This window comes from Lactuca saligna, chromosome 5 (genome assembly GCF_052625555.1).
Source record: "Lactuca saligna cultivar CGN05327 chromosome 5, ASM5262555v1, whole genome shotgun sequence".
NCBI classification, from domain to species: domain Eukaryota; kingdom Viridiplantae; phylum Streptophyta; class Magnoliopsida; order Asterales; family Asteraceae; genus Lactuca; species Lactuca saligna.
Genome location: NC_136421.1, coordinates 182974750 through 182989646, shown reverse-complemented (window position 1 = coordinate 182989646; position 14897 = coordinate 182974750). Strand labels below are relative to the sequence as shown.

The 14897-nt window shown below is 35.7% G+C and overlaps 1 protein-coding gene across 1 annotated transcript; it reads right to left on the bottom strand.

Moving 5' to 3' along the window:
• Positions 1-12179: 12179 nt before the first annotated feature.
• On the bottom strand, positions 12180-14643 carry LOC144997771 (heat shock 70 kDa protein). Its single transcript, XM_078957637.1, has one exon. It carries the CDS (start codon positions 14358-14360, stop codon positions 12411-12413), a length of 1950 nt encoding a protein of 649 aa, XP_078813763.1. The 5' UTR covers positions 14361-14643; the 3' UTR covers positions 12180-12410.
• Between the last annotated feature and the right edge of the window lie 254 nt (positions 14644-14897).

The following is a 14897-nucleotide window of genomic DNA, read 5'->3' as shown; positions in this document are numbered from 1 at the left end:
CATGTACCCAAAAATCATCTGGACTTCTAGAAATCAATACTTATTGAATTTTATACCAAAGTTCAGATTTCTGATACAAGATGCTTCGATAAGACTTTATCTAGGCGTCTCAAACTTATACACCTTTCCTTAGATGGCTCACATGTGTGTCTAAACAATTTTAGAACTTACAACAATAAGTCTAACATGTTTAGACCTTTTGCCATTTCTCACAATTTGAACTATGAAGAGGGATGTCGTAATCATATAATCAAATTTGAGAATGCAAATATCACAATTGCTATCTCCTTAAAATCTACTTAGTGAAAGTATTTCCTCACACTCATTTTCATGAAGTGGAGACAAACCTTATGACACTTAGAATTTATGGTGTATATGTTCCTATCCATATGAATTTTTCATAACCATAATCATAAGACAAGCTTAGTGACAAATCCAAACTCATATGGACTGAACTTGTTCAATCTTAATTTCTTGACACCTGGCAACACAAGTGCGTATCATGTCTTCAAAGTTGTTGAGTAAATCACCCGTACTGATTAATGAACTTTCACTGATCAAGGTGCTTTGCCTTATGCAAACAATTGAGAACTCATAGAACTCACATACATACTCAACTTTAACTGGAATGGGCACATAAACAAGAATATGTCAACATTGATAGGTTACAAACCTCAAGTCGTGTGCTAGTGATAAACAATAGGTTTATTCTTGATTAGTACTTAAACTTTTCAAGATCTTTCTTCCACTGACCTATTGACATATAAGATTCTCTTTTTAAGAACGCTTTCCTTGACAAAAAAAATATCCAAGAGTTAGTTCGGATTCTTACCAAAAATGACACTTCATATAATTGGTCTTTGTTGTAGCCAAAACATCACAACTACCAATTTGAAATATGCAAGAGTTAGAAAACATTTATATTCCATATTTCATGATGTGTTATAAACCTACTTAAGGTATGTCACTCAAGTCACAATCTTGGAGTATGACTCTAAGACTCGATTTGGAATGAAGTATGACTCACCTTTTTTATTTAACCATTTCAACAATTCCTGACTCCTCTTCTTAGCCATATAAAATGTACTAAGGTGTCCTTAGAGGATCAATTGTGATATGGTTTTCATAATCATTAAGATGATCATAAAACACGATACTAAAGTACTCTCCTTTCCTTTTAGATTGGAGAAACTTTTATCTTTCTTCCTAGTTTGATTCTTCTCATTCGTTATGTTATACATTGAAATTTTTTCCAATGATTCAGAATTACACTTAATCTTGTATGTATAACCATATTTACTAACTTTAGTAAATCACGATGAATAGTCTTATCGTTCTTTGTGGTAGACCTGACCATTGCACAATGATGTGTACTAGATCCCTTAATCATTCACTTGACTCACATATACATGTGAACAAGGAATTAATCTTAAGTTCCCAAAAATGAAAGTTCTCATTCATCATGCAATAGAAGCTGCATGATTCCAAGTTTCTATCCATTTGAAACATAGGTGATGATAATCTTTCCTTATTTGGTAAATTTAGACACTACCACAAACGAAAGAATCAAATCCATATTGCTAAAAAATAGAAACATACACATCAATTTTCATAAATGTCATTGCAAGGAAATATAAAATAAGATAAATTTCAAAAAATTTATTTATTTATAAAAATTGCGGAAAATATTGTCCTTACAATTTAATTACAAATGAAAATTCTGTTTCTAAATATTTCTAATAAATCTATCATAACTCCTAAGTAGTAGCTCAAAAATCCAATCATCGAATCATGCGATCGAAATCTATCTTTTTCGCGATTAGATTCAGCTTACTCTTCCTTTAAGCTTCCTTTCTTTTCTTCAATCCTAAAAAACATCAAAATGTAATTACATTACATCATGTATTAAGAATCTCCAAATAGGAACTTAATAGAGTTCGATAGTGGACTTACCTGAAGTAGAGTCAAATATTTCGACTTTACCATCCTTGTGGTCCTTCAGGTAGATATGATAGTTTGGCATCCAATGCTCCTTCTCTTGGCAGTAGAAGCAAATAAACTCTTTTGGAATGGCACACAGGACAATATCAGACCTAGTCTTTCTCTTTACCATTAGGTCAAATGGGTTGACCATGGTCGATCCCTTTACATTGGGAAGGGAAGACTTTTTTGGACTTCCAATGTTTTCCATTGTCAATGTCCATGGAAGTTTGGAAGGTAGATCTTCCGATCAAATTTTCTTAACCAGTGCACCAAATCATTTATGATTCAACAACAATTAGCAAATAGGTAAGATCAATAAGGACACATTGTGGTCTGTCATATAGTAGTCTTTAACAAACTGAATATACGAATCGTGAAGTGACTGAAGAACCAAGTCAATAGCCAACTTCCTCGACACAATGACTCCTAACATTCCCAGTCTGTCAATGTGTAACTTCATCTCCAAGACATGTGCACACACAAACCTTCCATCTTGGTATTTGCTAGCCAATAGGGTTTGAGTGACCTTGAACTTTTCAAGTCTTTGAACATGTGGGTTAGGGAGAACTATTGGAGGAGGTGGAGGAAGTGAAGCATGATTTTGATTTCCGCGATCCAATCGTGGGAAATCATCTTCATGAGGAAAGCTTTTTTTAAGATTCGGGAAGACCATAGTTGTTAGAACTAGACATCTACAAGGGAGAAATTCAAGTTTAGTTGATTTAAGTCCTTAATATAACACCCAAATGAAATATTAAGGCTAGGACCCAACACAATAATTTACAATTCGGAAGAAGGATGTCGTAGTCCAATTGTAAACTATTTGAATGTAGGTAAATGACGATTTACCAATTTCCGCCATGAAAAATGAAAATAAACATTAGGTTTTAAATGAATTGAAATTCCTAGATCCTTTGAGATTCATTGAACTTTTCAGTGGCATGTTTAATCTCGATTTTTCCCTTCAAGTTTGTAACTGGGATACTGAGGATCACAAACAAGGTGTGAATAACCATACAGATTAGGTTGCTATACTCGAAGTCATTTATCACCTAATCAATGTGTCGGTTAACCACACACACTCCATTGATCTATGAGACTATGACAAAATATGAGCTACCCTTTGCCACCCTTACTAGTCCAAGTTAGTGTGTCGGTTAACCACACACGCTCCACTAACGACTTAGCAAGATGCAAACTTCAGTTTCATGGATTAGCACCAAATTCACATTTTTCCTAAATAACTAAGATTAGGAATTTATAAGTGTTTAGTTACTTGGTATTTCATTATGCTTTTAATGGAAGTTTGTGTCATATCCTACCCGTTTGGCTAACGACCCTCCACCAATCAAGAGTACGGTGGGTAAGAGTGGATACCCATTCAATCGCCATTTTATAGGTAATTTCCTTAAACATCCCTTATAGACCAGCTTCGTGAATGAGGCCTACTAACGGTAAGACTGACATTTTACTTATAGATATATAATATATTAAACTTTTAATTTTATATAATATAAGGGTGTATTTTATACATTTAAAATACTTCATGGTTTAATTAATAAATTATATTTTTAATTTAATTAAACTTAAACCATGTTATTATTATGGATTTATTAATTTTCTCTTTTAATTAAAATCTTTAATTAATTTAATACAATCCATAAGAGTTAACTTGAACTGTTTAAAAGAGAATCATCAAGGTTCAAAATATAAAAATTCAAATTAAAAAACTTTTTAATTAATTTTTAAGTTATGAACCAAAGAGTTGCACATTTTGGAAACTTTTCAATATTCCATCTTGAGGGCAAATTTTGTAACTCTTGAAAATCTTTTGAGTTCCAAACTTGATGACAAGATTTGTAACTCCATGAAAAACTTTTGAGTTTCAAAACTTGATGATAAGTCTTGTAACTCCTAAAAATATTTAGATCAAATTTTAAAACCAATAAAAGAATCATAATTTTATCTTTTACAAATTTGACTTAATGTAACTCTTAAATCAATATAACTTCAAATTAAAATATTACAAACAGTTAGCTTATCATATAAACTAGTGATAATTTCATGATTTGACAATTTATCTTTTAAATGGATGGGATAATCATTACCATATCAGAAAAATGAATTTTAACAGTCCAAAACAGTTTGTGGTAGGGATGAAAGTGGGTCCAAACCCGGACCCGATGGACCCGGAACCGGTTAACGGGATTTTATAGAACCGGAAATCGGACCGGTATATAGGAACCGGTTCCGGGTATGGTTCCGGGTAAAGTGGGTCTAGAACCGGAAAACCCGGAAACATCAAAGTGGGTAGGTTGGAACCGGATAAAGTGGGTTTAGACCCGAAAAACCCGAAAAAACCGGAATTTTTGGTAATTACTTACAACTTAGTGGGTTGAACTTTGAAAATTTTCATATTGATATCTCCACTTTGGGGGGCTGTAACTTATTGAATACGAAACCACAATTAACAAAATTAGAGTCCAAAATCATGTACAAAGTCTAAAATACACTCTGGAAAAACCCGCATGTCAATCCGAATTTAAACGAATGAGATATACCTGTGTTAATATTTTCACATAATATAAAGTACAAAAACATTTTTAGTTTTGATATCCCGACTTCGGAGGACTGTAAATCATTGAATGTTAAACCAAAAATGATAAAATTATAGTCTAAACTCATGCACAAACTGTAAACTAGAAGTTGAAAAAAAACCACATGTCAATCCGACTTCAAACGAATTAGATATGCATGCTTTAAAACCTTCACCAAATACAAAAAAACTAAAAAACTAAAAACTTTCAGCTTTGGTATCTCAACTTTTGAGGACTGTAAGTCAATGAATATAAAACTAAAAATGAAAAATTTATAGTCTAGAATCATGTACAAACTCTAAACTACATGTTGGAAAAAACCGTATGTCAATTGGAGTTGAAACGAATAAGATATACATCTTGTAAACGTTTCACAAAAAGTGGTTCCGGCCCTAAAAGTGGTTCCGGTTCCAAAAACCGGTTCCGGATTTTAGACCCGGTTTACCCGGACCCAATGGACCCAAACCCGGATTACCCGGAACCCGGATAAAGCCAATTTTTAAACCCGGAACCGGACCCGGTTCTATATATTCCGGTTCTAACGGGTCCGGTTCCGGTTCGGTTCTGGTTCCGGTCCGGTTTTCCGGTTCTAAATCTCATCCCTAGTTTGTGGTAATGATTCTAATCCAAAACTTGGCCAAAAAATTGAAAAATCGTCTACTGAACAGTCACCACGTTGTGGTAAGTTTGACCACGTCGTGGTGATCATGTAGATTAAAAAAATGATTTTTTTTGCTTTGAACAATTAACCAATGCATCTATATAACAGAAAACAACCCATGGCTCTGATACCACTGTTGGTTTTTATGTACTATAACACTCCTATGGTGCACATACAACCCTAAATGCTTTGGATCTAAGTTTTCTCTAGGTATACATGCAATAAAAATTTCCTAAGCATGAAGCCTACAACTAGCATACAATTTGGCATATGAATCATAAAAGTAATTAGAAGATTACCTCTTTGTTGTAGCTTGTTGTATTTAGCCTTTAAGAACTTAGCACCTCAAGTGTGATACATCGAATGGTTCACAAGCACCATGAACAAATGGAGAACTTGAGAGAGGTTATAAGGCACTAAAAATCGGCTATAGTATCTCTAAGATCCTTAGTGTCACCAATTTTAGGCTAAGGGGTTACATATATATGGTGTAGAATCCAAGAGTCATATGTAACCCTAATTCTTATACTTAGGCTTATGATCCATAATCCATATGGACTAACTCTTCATGGACTCTTACATAAACTTAGCCCATCATGGATCAATAGCTCAAACCATGTGTGTCACTGATTTACATAATCAACCCCCGTTAATTTAATTAGTCTCTTTTGATCACTAAATTAATTCCAAATTAATTCTTGATCAATACTAATTAAATAATATGATTTCAAAATTAATATATTATACTTATAATATATTAACAAAGCACAAATAACCTCTTTCTCAAATATTCTTCCTATCAAATTGCTTTAGTGAAGGCAACCCAAATGGACCATGCTACTCTCGAGTCAAGTACATACCAATTATAAACACCTAATCCAACAAAAATCAAGGTCAAGGTCAAAGTCCAGTCAAAGTCAAATTCAACATCCCGAGTTGACTCAACCCGTCGAGTTATCCCTCTGACTCGCCAAGTTTCCATGCTCAACAGAATCGTGAAACGAGTCAACTCATCGAGTCCCTTCGAGACTCATCGATTTCTGTCATTTACAGAGTCAGGACAAATCGTTCTAACTCGTCGAGTCTATCCTGAACTTGTTGAGATTTTCCTTCTACGGGGTCGGGGCATTTCGAACCAACTCGTCAAGTTCCTCTATGGACTCGACGAGTTCTTTTGTCTGTTAAGTCATTTTAATGGATTACGCCCCTATTCTTCAAGTCTAAACTTCATACTTCACATATACTCTGAGAATGTCCTTTTAAGGGTAAAGTTTTCAACTTTACCCGTTATAGTCGTACAAAATGGGTTTAGCTCAAACCCTAATTCTTTAAGACCTAGATCTTGATCCCAATACCATCAATACTCTAAACTAGGCATATAAACTAAGATTTGGACCCTAGACACTACAAGAACACGTAAAGCTTCCACCTTTTTCTCCATGCATGGCCTTTTGGAGCTTAAAATGCCAACACAACATACTAAAGCTTGTATGAGGGTTCAATAGTGTGACAACCTGAAATTTTCCATTCTAATCAAACCATTTCAATCCAATAGAAGTAGAGCAGTTACAATGAAAATTCAGACTTAGAATATAAGTTTGGCAGTTTTAGGGTTTTACACCAAAAAGGGGTATTAGGAGAGTGGTTGCACTAGGATTTTGTGCAACACTGTAAATTCCATTACCCTAGATCATTAGAATCCATTCCGAGAATAGAAATATTTTATGCCAAAAATCTCAGGACTATAAATAGAATTCTAAACCAAATTGGTTCATTAGTTGAATTCCATTTAGAGAAAAGCCCATTTCTCTCTCACGGATCTTCGGGTTTTCATCCCAGATTGTGAGTCTACTTCCCTAGATGTGTTTTAATACTTGTTATATGCTTAATAACATTATTTACATGTCCAAAACACAAGATCCGGGAGCTTACGGCCCAAGAACGTTCTTGGGGTGTAAACTCCAAAACAAGGCCTAAAGGCCACCTAGTCCCATTTCCTTGTTAGACAACTAGTTAAGGACTTATTGTAGGATGTTTTGAGGCTAGAAACCATCCAAGAACATAAAGCTTTTGGAGTTTACGGCCCAAGAGTTTCTTGGACCGTAAACACCATTTTCAAGGGCTTAAATGTGCCCTACTTTCCCCAAAGGCTTAGGCTTCATTTTATACATGTACACTAATGTGTTTAGAACCTAGGAAACATAAGAAAAGCACAATTATTGAAGAGTTTACGGCCAAGAATGGTTCTTGGGCCGTAAACTCCCATAAAGGGGTCAAAGGACACCCTAAACACTTCCTAAGGCCAAGGGACAATTTGTACAAGTACCTAGATGAGTTATGGACTAGCTAAAACATTTAGAACCCCATGTTTGAGGGAGTTTACGGCCCAAGATGTTCTATGGCCGTAAACTCCAAGAAATGGTACCAAATGGTGCCATAAATCCTCCTAAAGCCAAGTACAAAAGCCTAGAATTGTTCCTAGTTATTTTAGAGACTTGAAAGCACCATAATCACCCTCCCAAGGGAGTTTAAGGCCGTAAAATCCAAGGGAAAAGGGTCTTTGGGCCGTAAACTCCCCAAAGGAGTCAATATGGTGCCCAAACACTTGTAAAAGCCTTGAAACAATTCCCACTAAGGTTGTAGTAATTGAAAGGACCATCCCAAGCCTTGGTTGGGAGTATACGGCCAGGAGCATACTCTCTTGGGCCGTAAACTCCAATGAATATGGTCTTTAGACCTTAAACTCACATTAGGGGCATTGCACTCCTTTGTTGCAACCCTTTAGCCTCCTAACACTTGACCAAAAGTGTTATTCTCGCGCTTAAATGTTATTACTTGTATAATTAGTGTTATAATCACTAATTATTTATATACATATGTTTTCATATGTAATTAGGATCATTGTGTGTGTCTAAGTCTCCACTTGACACCAAGCACTTGTCCGATCCTTCCGTACGATAACAGTCCGTTCAATTCCAGTCACTTACTGCAGGTGAGTTCATACCCCTTAACTAATGTTTTAAACTCTTTTTAAATGTTTTATGGAGGGGATACAAGTAGAATCATGCTACTTATTATGTCAATCACATGTGATTAGTAAGTAGGGCTATATTACCTATTACATCAATCACATGTGATTAATATACAGCATTCAAATGATTTGGCTACTCATTAGCCGTTTTACCAAACAGTTTTCTTCAAATGACTTTTTATAAGCATTTTATATGTTTTAAACTCCTTTTTACACTGTACAGCTTACTCCGTACATTACCTTTCAAACTTATTTACAACTGTGTTTCAAACAAATGTTTCCTTATACTTAAACTGTTTTATTAAACTTATGCCTTCAAATTGTTTTATAGATTGACATCAAGTCGATCTTTTCTTAAAATAATACTTATATTTCAAATGTCTTACAAAACTTATTTATGCTTTTATATTATAAATTGCATGCCTCTATATGTATAGTTATATAAGAAATGTTTAAAAGACTTAGGAAGGCTATCCACCCTATTTCCTTTTCGCGCCTTGAGATGTGGTCTGGTGGGGATATTGGGTATTCGTCCGAAAGTCGTTTAAATATTAGTTATATATCATGTGTACATATATAGTCATAAAAGGTCCTTCCAGTTCAACATATGCCCTTGGGTAGCAAGGGTATACATCCATGTCCATACGTACCACTTAGATTACTAGAAAGCTACCATATGGGTAGTTCAGGAAGATACTAGAACCATTACTAGAACGCGATATCATACAATGAGTCAGTTCATTCATGAGTCAATACTTTCTAGAACATTACAGTACATTACATATACAACTATACTAGGACGAGAACATATACAACTATACTAGAACGATTACATTACTATACTTGCTAGGTAGAGAGCACGTACATTACAGCTAGAACAGTTCATTACATTACAGCTAGAACAGTTCATTAAAGTACATATACAAGAATACGTTAATTATTGTGATTTAAATCGGAGCATGGCTTAAATGTCATGGCTCGAGTTGTAGCCAGAATTCTCTTGGAGGGAGAGCGTGAGTTTGCGTATAGATCTATACTGGATTGACAATCCTACACCTTGCTGATAGCTACAGCCGGACCTGCAGGTCTGCGGGTGCCAAACGTCATTCCGTTATTAGGACCATTCATTATGTCGTTGTTACTAGTCGATAGTATGGTGCAATTTATCACATAATGCCTTAATATAAAATCCGGTTTAAGGTAATTAGTACGGCAGTAGTTCTTACAGCACTACACCATAGTACTATTTCATTTTCCCATTACATTCACTTCGTGAACATTCACACGACGCACATTAATGTAGAAACTATATTTTTGGATAATGATATTTATACTTGGGAAAATACATACTTGTACAAGAAACATACATTCAGAACAGTTAGGTCTTGGTAGAAGACTACATTCAGAACAATTAGGTCTTGGTAGAAGACACCTTCATATACTAGTAGGAATCATAGGGATTCTAGGGTTTTTCAAACACTTACAGTTCATATACACTTTCAATACTTACAATACATGTACTTACATATTCTTACATACAAATTAAGACACTAAAATACTTATGATCTCACCAGCTTCAAAGCTGATACTCGCTTTCAAAATTACTTGTATCCTCAGGTCATCATAGACAGGTACCGATGCAAGGAGAAAGGAAGATGGAGCTTGTTCAAGACTTATCTTTCATTTTGATTTATGCTTCAGTGTTTATCAAAATTTGACAGAACACATTTGTATAATAATTATATTATTAATGCAATGGATGATGTTGTTGCTTGTTTACTACTTTACATTGTTGTTGATATTATACATGATGTCCTCCGCCCCAGAATGTTTCCGCCGTTCCTGGTTTTGGGGTGTGACAAATAGCCATAAAGTTTGCACCTTTATGTCATGAGAGCCCTTTGAGGTTCTAGATCTGAAAGTGTACTCACTTGGGACGTCCATTTCTCCAAGATCAAGATTCTTGGACCAAAAACCCAATAAAATGACAATAAGGAGATCTAAGAAGTTACTAAGAAAGTGTGAGACTTGCTTACCAGAAAATGATGAGAATGAAATGGAGTCTCTGTATCTATTAGCTTCTTCTTGATTCTCCAAGCTTCTCCTTCCTTCACAAGCTTCAGCGTAAACAAAACTTTACTAAAAAATGGCTGACAAGCTCACCAATGCATTATGGTTTCTAGATTTAGGGTTTGAGACTTGGAGGCGGGGAATAAGGCTAGCATGAGGGGATTAAGATGCTTAAATAGGGTGTAAAACCCCGAAATTAGGGTTTCACCCCTGCCAACCTACTCGTCGAGGTGAGGCTCTCAAATCATCGTGTAGGTTGCTTAAAACCCGCATCCCTTCTAATCTATACTCGACGAGTTTGGGGCTACCAACTCGTCGAGTTGCTTTATAAAAATGAATAAATTATTATTTTAATCACATACCAGGAACCATGCATTACAACTTTCCAAGATTTGTTTATCTTGGCTTGAATGTAAGTAATAACAATGTAGTTTTCAAATTTTTGTGCCATGACATTGTACTTCCATCTGTTTTTATTACAACAATGTACTTTCAAATGATTTCTTATAAAAAGCATTATATGTTGAGCAAGCAGCCAAATTACAACTATAGACAGTAATAAAATTGTACTTTTTGAGATTATTTTTATTTTTTAAAATTGTAGATTAAATTACATTTTTGTTCCCTTTTGTAGTTGCTTTTCCAAAATTAGGTCCAAAAATTTTGTTTTATATATATATATATATATATATATATATATATATATATATATATATATATATATATATATATATATATCATAAATTGTTTTGGGAATATGTAAACTTTATCTAACATAAACAACTATCCTCAAATGGTTTGGGAAAACAAAATTTCAATTACAAACTTTCAATTTGGTAATACCGTATGCTCAGAGTTATTAATAGATTATTGGATTTGCTGTATTTTTAAAAGAATATTTCTATTAGGAATACAATTCATCAAGATTTTGCTAGACATAATTAAATGATTTAACCATGAATTTGATTAATTTGATTATTAAAAACGAGTACTATTTTAACAAAAATTTCAAATCTTGTAGAATTAATAGTTAGAATAACTCGAAATGAAATTATCATAAAAATAACACAACGATAGAATATTTTAGATAATACCTTCTTGAATTAGGCTTGAATTACAATCAGTACATACTTCTGGAGAAAGAATTATTTGAAAATCTAAAGACTTTGAACATCTACTAGTAGAAAGAGAGACTCTTGGAGATTTTTTAGACATTGGATGAACATTTTTTAGAGAATGAAATTTTTTCTTGTGTCTTCAATTAAAGGATAGCCTCTATTTATAATCATCTTGGAGTCTTCAAAGTCTCCAAAGTTCTTACTCGTTTGAAATAACAAAATTTAACTCATTTAAAATTTAAAATCCTTATAAGACCATAAAATGTACGTTATTTTTTAATTTCTAAATTACTTGCGTTTGGCAGTGCAAATGACGTACAACATTTAAAATGTAAAATTTAGTGACGTGACACTCCATGTTATTTAAAAGAGGATGTTGAAAGACCAAAAATGAGGTGGTGTGTTTTGTCATCGAATAAACTATACTATATATTTTTTTAAAAAAATTACATTTTCACATTGTTATAAATTAATAAACTATAAAGTAAATCTAATAAACTAAACTATATATATTTTTAAAAAATTACATTTTCACATTGTTATAAACTAATAATTAAAAAGTTAAACATCTTTTATAAGTTTAGTCAATCACCCACTAAATATGATATTTAAAACTTATTAAGGATAATATAAATTTTGATATTTAAATAGGAGCATACACGAAATTTTAGGATTCTCCCAAAAATAGGGAAACTATGTGCAAGTATAAAAAATAATCGTTTGTGAAATTGAGATTATTATTAGGAAGACATTTTTACAACATCATAATGAAATTAATTATCTATAAAACTGAGTCCCAAAAGTAAAACAAATTGTACAAAAAAACAATGCAAAAGTACTAGTATTTTTATTTAGAAAACAAGCCTAATTGGGTTACATCAACAAGAACAAGACAGAGTACAAAATATATGCAAATACCTTCAAGCTTCCTCCATCATCAACATTCAACCCTAATCAACCTCTTCAATCTTTGGCCCGGCGCCACCGCTAGCTCCGGCACCACCGTTAGCCATTCCCTCACCCATCGGCACATCACCACCACCACCGGCCTGATACATTTTCGCGATAATGGGGTTACAAACCCCTTCCAACTCTTTCAATTTGTCCTCCAGCTCATCCACCTCCGCCAGTTGATTCTTCTCCAGCCACTCCAACCCATCGTCCACCGCCTTCTCAATCCTCTGCTTATCCTCCGCCGCTAGCTTCGACGCAAATTTCTCATCCCTCACCGTATTCCTCATATTGTAAGCGTAATTCTCGAGGGAGTTCCGCGCATCCACCTTCTTCTTCACCTCTTCATCCTCCGCCTTGTACCTCTCTGCTTCCTGCACCAGTCGCTCGATATCATCTTTGCTTAATCTCCCCTTGTCGTTGGTAATTGTGATCTTGTTCTTAACTCCGGCGGTTTTGTCCTCTGCGGAAACATTCAAAATCCCATTTGCGTCGATGTCGAAGGTGACATTGACCTGAGGAACACCTCTCGGAGCTGGAGGGATTCCGCTGAGCTCGAATTTTCCGAGGAGGTTGTTATCTTTAGTTCTTGCTCGTTCCCCTTCGTAGACTTGTATCAACACCCCCGGTTGGTTGTCGGAGTATGTCGAGAAAATCTGTTCTTTCTTAGTCGGAATTGTTGTGTTTCTCGGAATTAAAACAGTCATGACACCGCCGGCGGTTTCTAGACCCAGGCTTAAAGGTGTGACGTCGAGGAGGAGGAGGTCTTGAACTTTTTCATCTCCTTCTCCGGTTAAAATCGCCGCCTGGACTGCTGCGCCGTAGGCCACCGCCTCATCGGGATTTATACTCTTGCAAAGCTCTTTACCGTTGAAGAAATCGATCAAAAGCTGCTGGACTTTTGGGATTCGGGTGGAGCCACCGACGAGAACCACCTCATGGACGGAGCCTTTATCAATTTTGGCATCTTTCAAGCATTTCTCCACCGGATCCATACATTTTCTAAACATATCCATGCATAATTCCTCGAATCTAGCTCGAGTTATCGTGGCATAGAAATCGATTCCTTCAAACAAAGAATCAACTTCAATGGTGGTTTGGGAAGAAGACGATAATGTCCGTTTCGCCCTCTCACACGCCGTCCTCAGCCGTCGCAGCGCCCTGGCGTTGCCACTGATATCTTTCTTATGTTTCCTCCGGAACTCCGTCACAAAGTGATTCACTAAACGATTATCAAAATCTTCGCCGCCCAAATGGGTGTCGCCGGCGGTGGACTTCACTTCGAAAATCCCTTCTTCAATCGTCAACAACGACACATCAAACGTCCCACCACCCAAATCGAAAATCAAAACATTCTGCTCACCTACTCGCGACGACTTCTTATCCAAACCATACGCAATCGCTGCCGCTGTCGGCTCATTGATAATCCTCATAACATTCAACCCAGAAATCACCCCGGCATCCTTCGTAGCTTGCCTCTGAGAATCATTGAAATACGCCGGAACAGTGACGACAGCGTTTTTAATAGTTTGACCCAAGAACGCCTCCGCAGTCTCCTTCATCTTCACCAACACCATAGAGGAGATCTCCTCCGGAGCAAACTGCTTCTGTTCGCCTTTATAATTAACAACGATCATCGGCTTCTCTCCGGGGCCGGAGATAACTTTAAACGGCCACAACTTCATGTCGCTCTGAACAGAAGGATCAGTGAACCGCCGCCCAATCAAACGTTTGGCGTCGAATACAGTGTTTTGTGGGTTCATCGCCACCTGGTTTTTAGCGGCGTCGCCGATCAACCTTTCAGTATCGGTAAACGCGACATAAGAAGGGGTGGTGCGGTTGCCTTGATCGTTTGGAATGATCTCCACGCGGTCGTTCTGCCATACCCCGACACAACTATAAGTTGTACCAAGGTCTATCCCAATTGCTTTATCTTGTTTGGCAGCCATTGATAAACTGAAAAAAGCTTCAAAAATAGAAGTAAGCTCACTTGAAACAGTGCCTTTTTTGATCGAAAACTTGTTGTATTGTTTTTGTTTTTCGTTTGCAGTTGAAATCTGATATGGATTTTGGAATCGGGATTTGAGATTTTATAGGTGAGAATGTGAGATGAGATCAAGATAAGCAGAGGAAGCAAGATGAAGGATACGAGATTGTTCTGGAGGGGCGGGAGAAAAGAGTGTAATGACGGAAATATCCTTCTTCGTTTGCTTACCACTAAAGGGTAGTTTAGGAAGTTTAGGGGAATGACGTCAAAGGAATGTGCTTGTAGTTTTGAGAATGGTTGAAACGAGATGATTACTAATGTATGAGCGTACACGTGGAATTTCTCAAGAAATCTACAACCTGCTAGAAGACCCCTTTTTTCTTTAACAAAGTTTTGAAGCATCCTAAATCAAGAACTATCAATGTGAGAAACAAGCACTTCAAGGTCGACATCACAAAGCACTTAGCTTGTTATTATTCATCAATTATTTATTTACTTT

What these genes read in the sequence shown, in the direction of transcription:
- LOC144997771 (XM_078957637.1), bottom strand. Translation starts at nt 14,360, where the DNA reads ATGGCTGCCAAACAAGATAAAGCAATTGGGATAGACCTTGGTACAACT.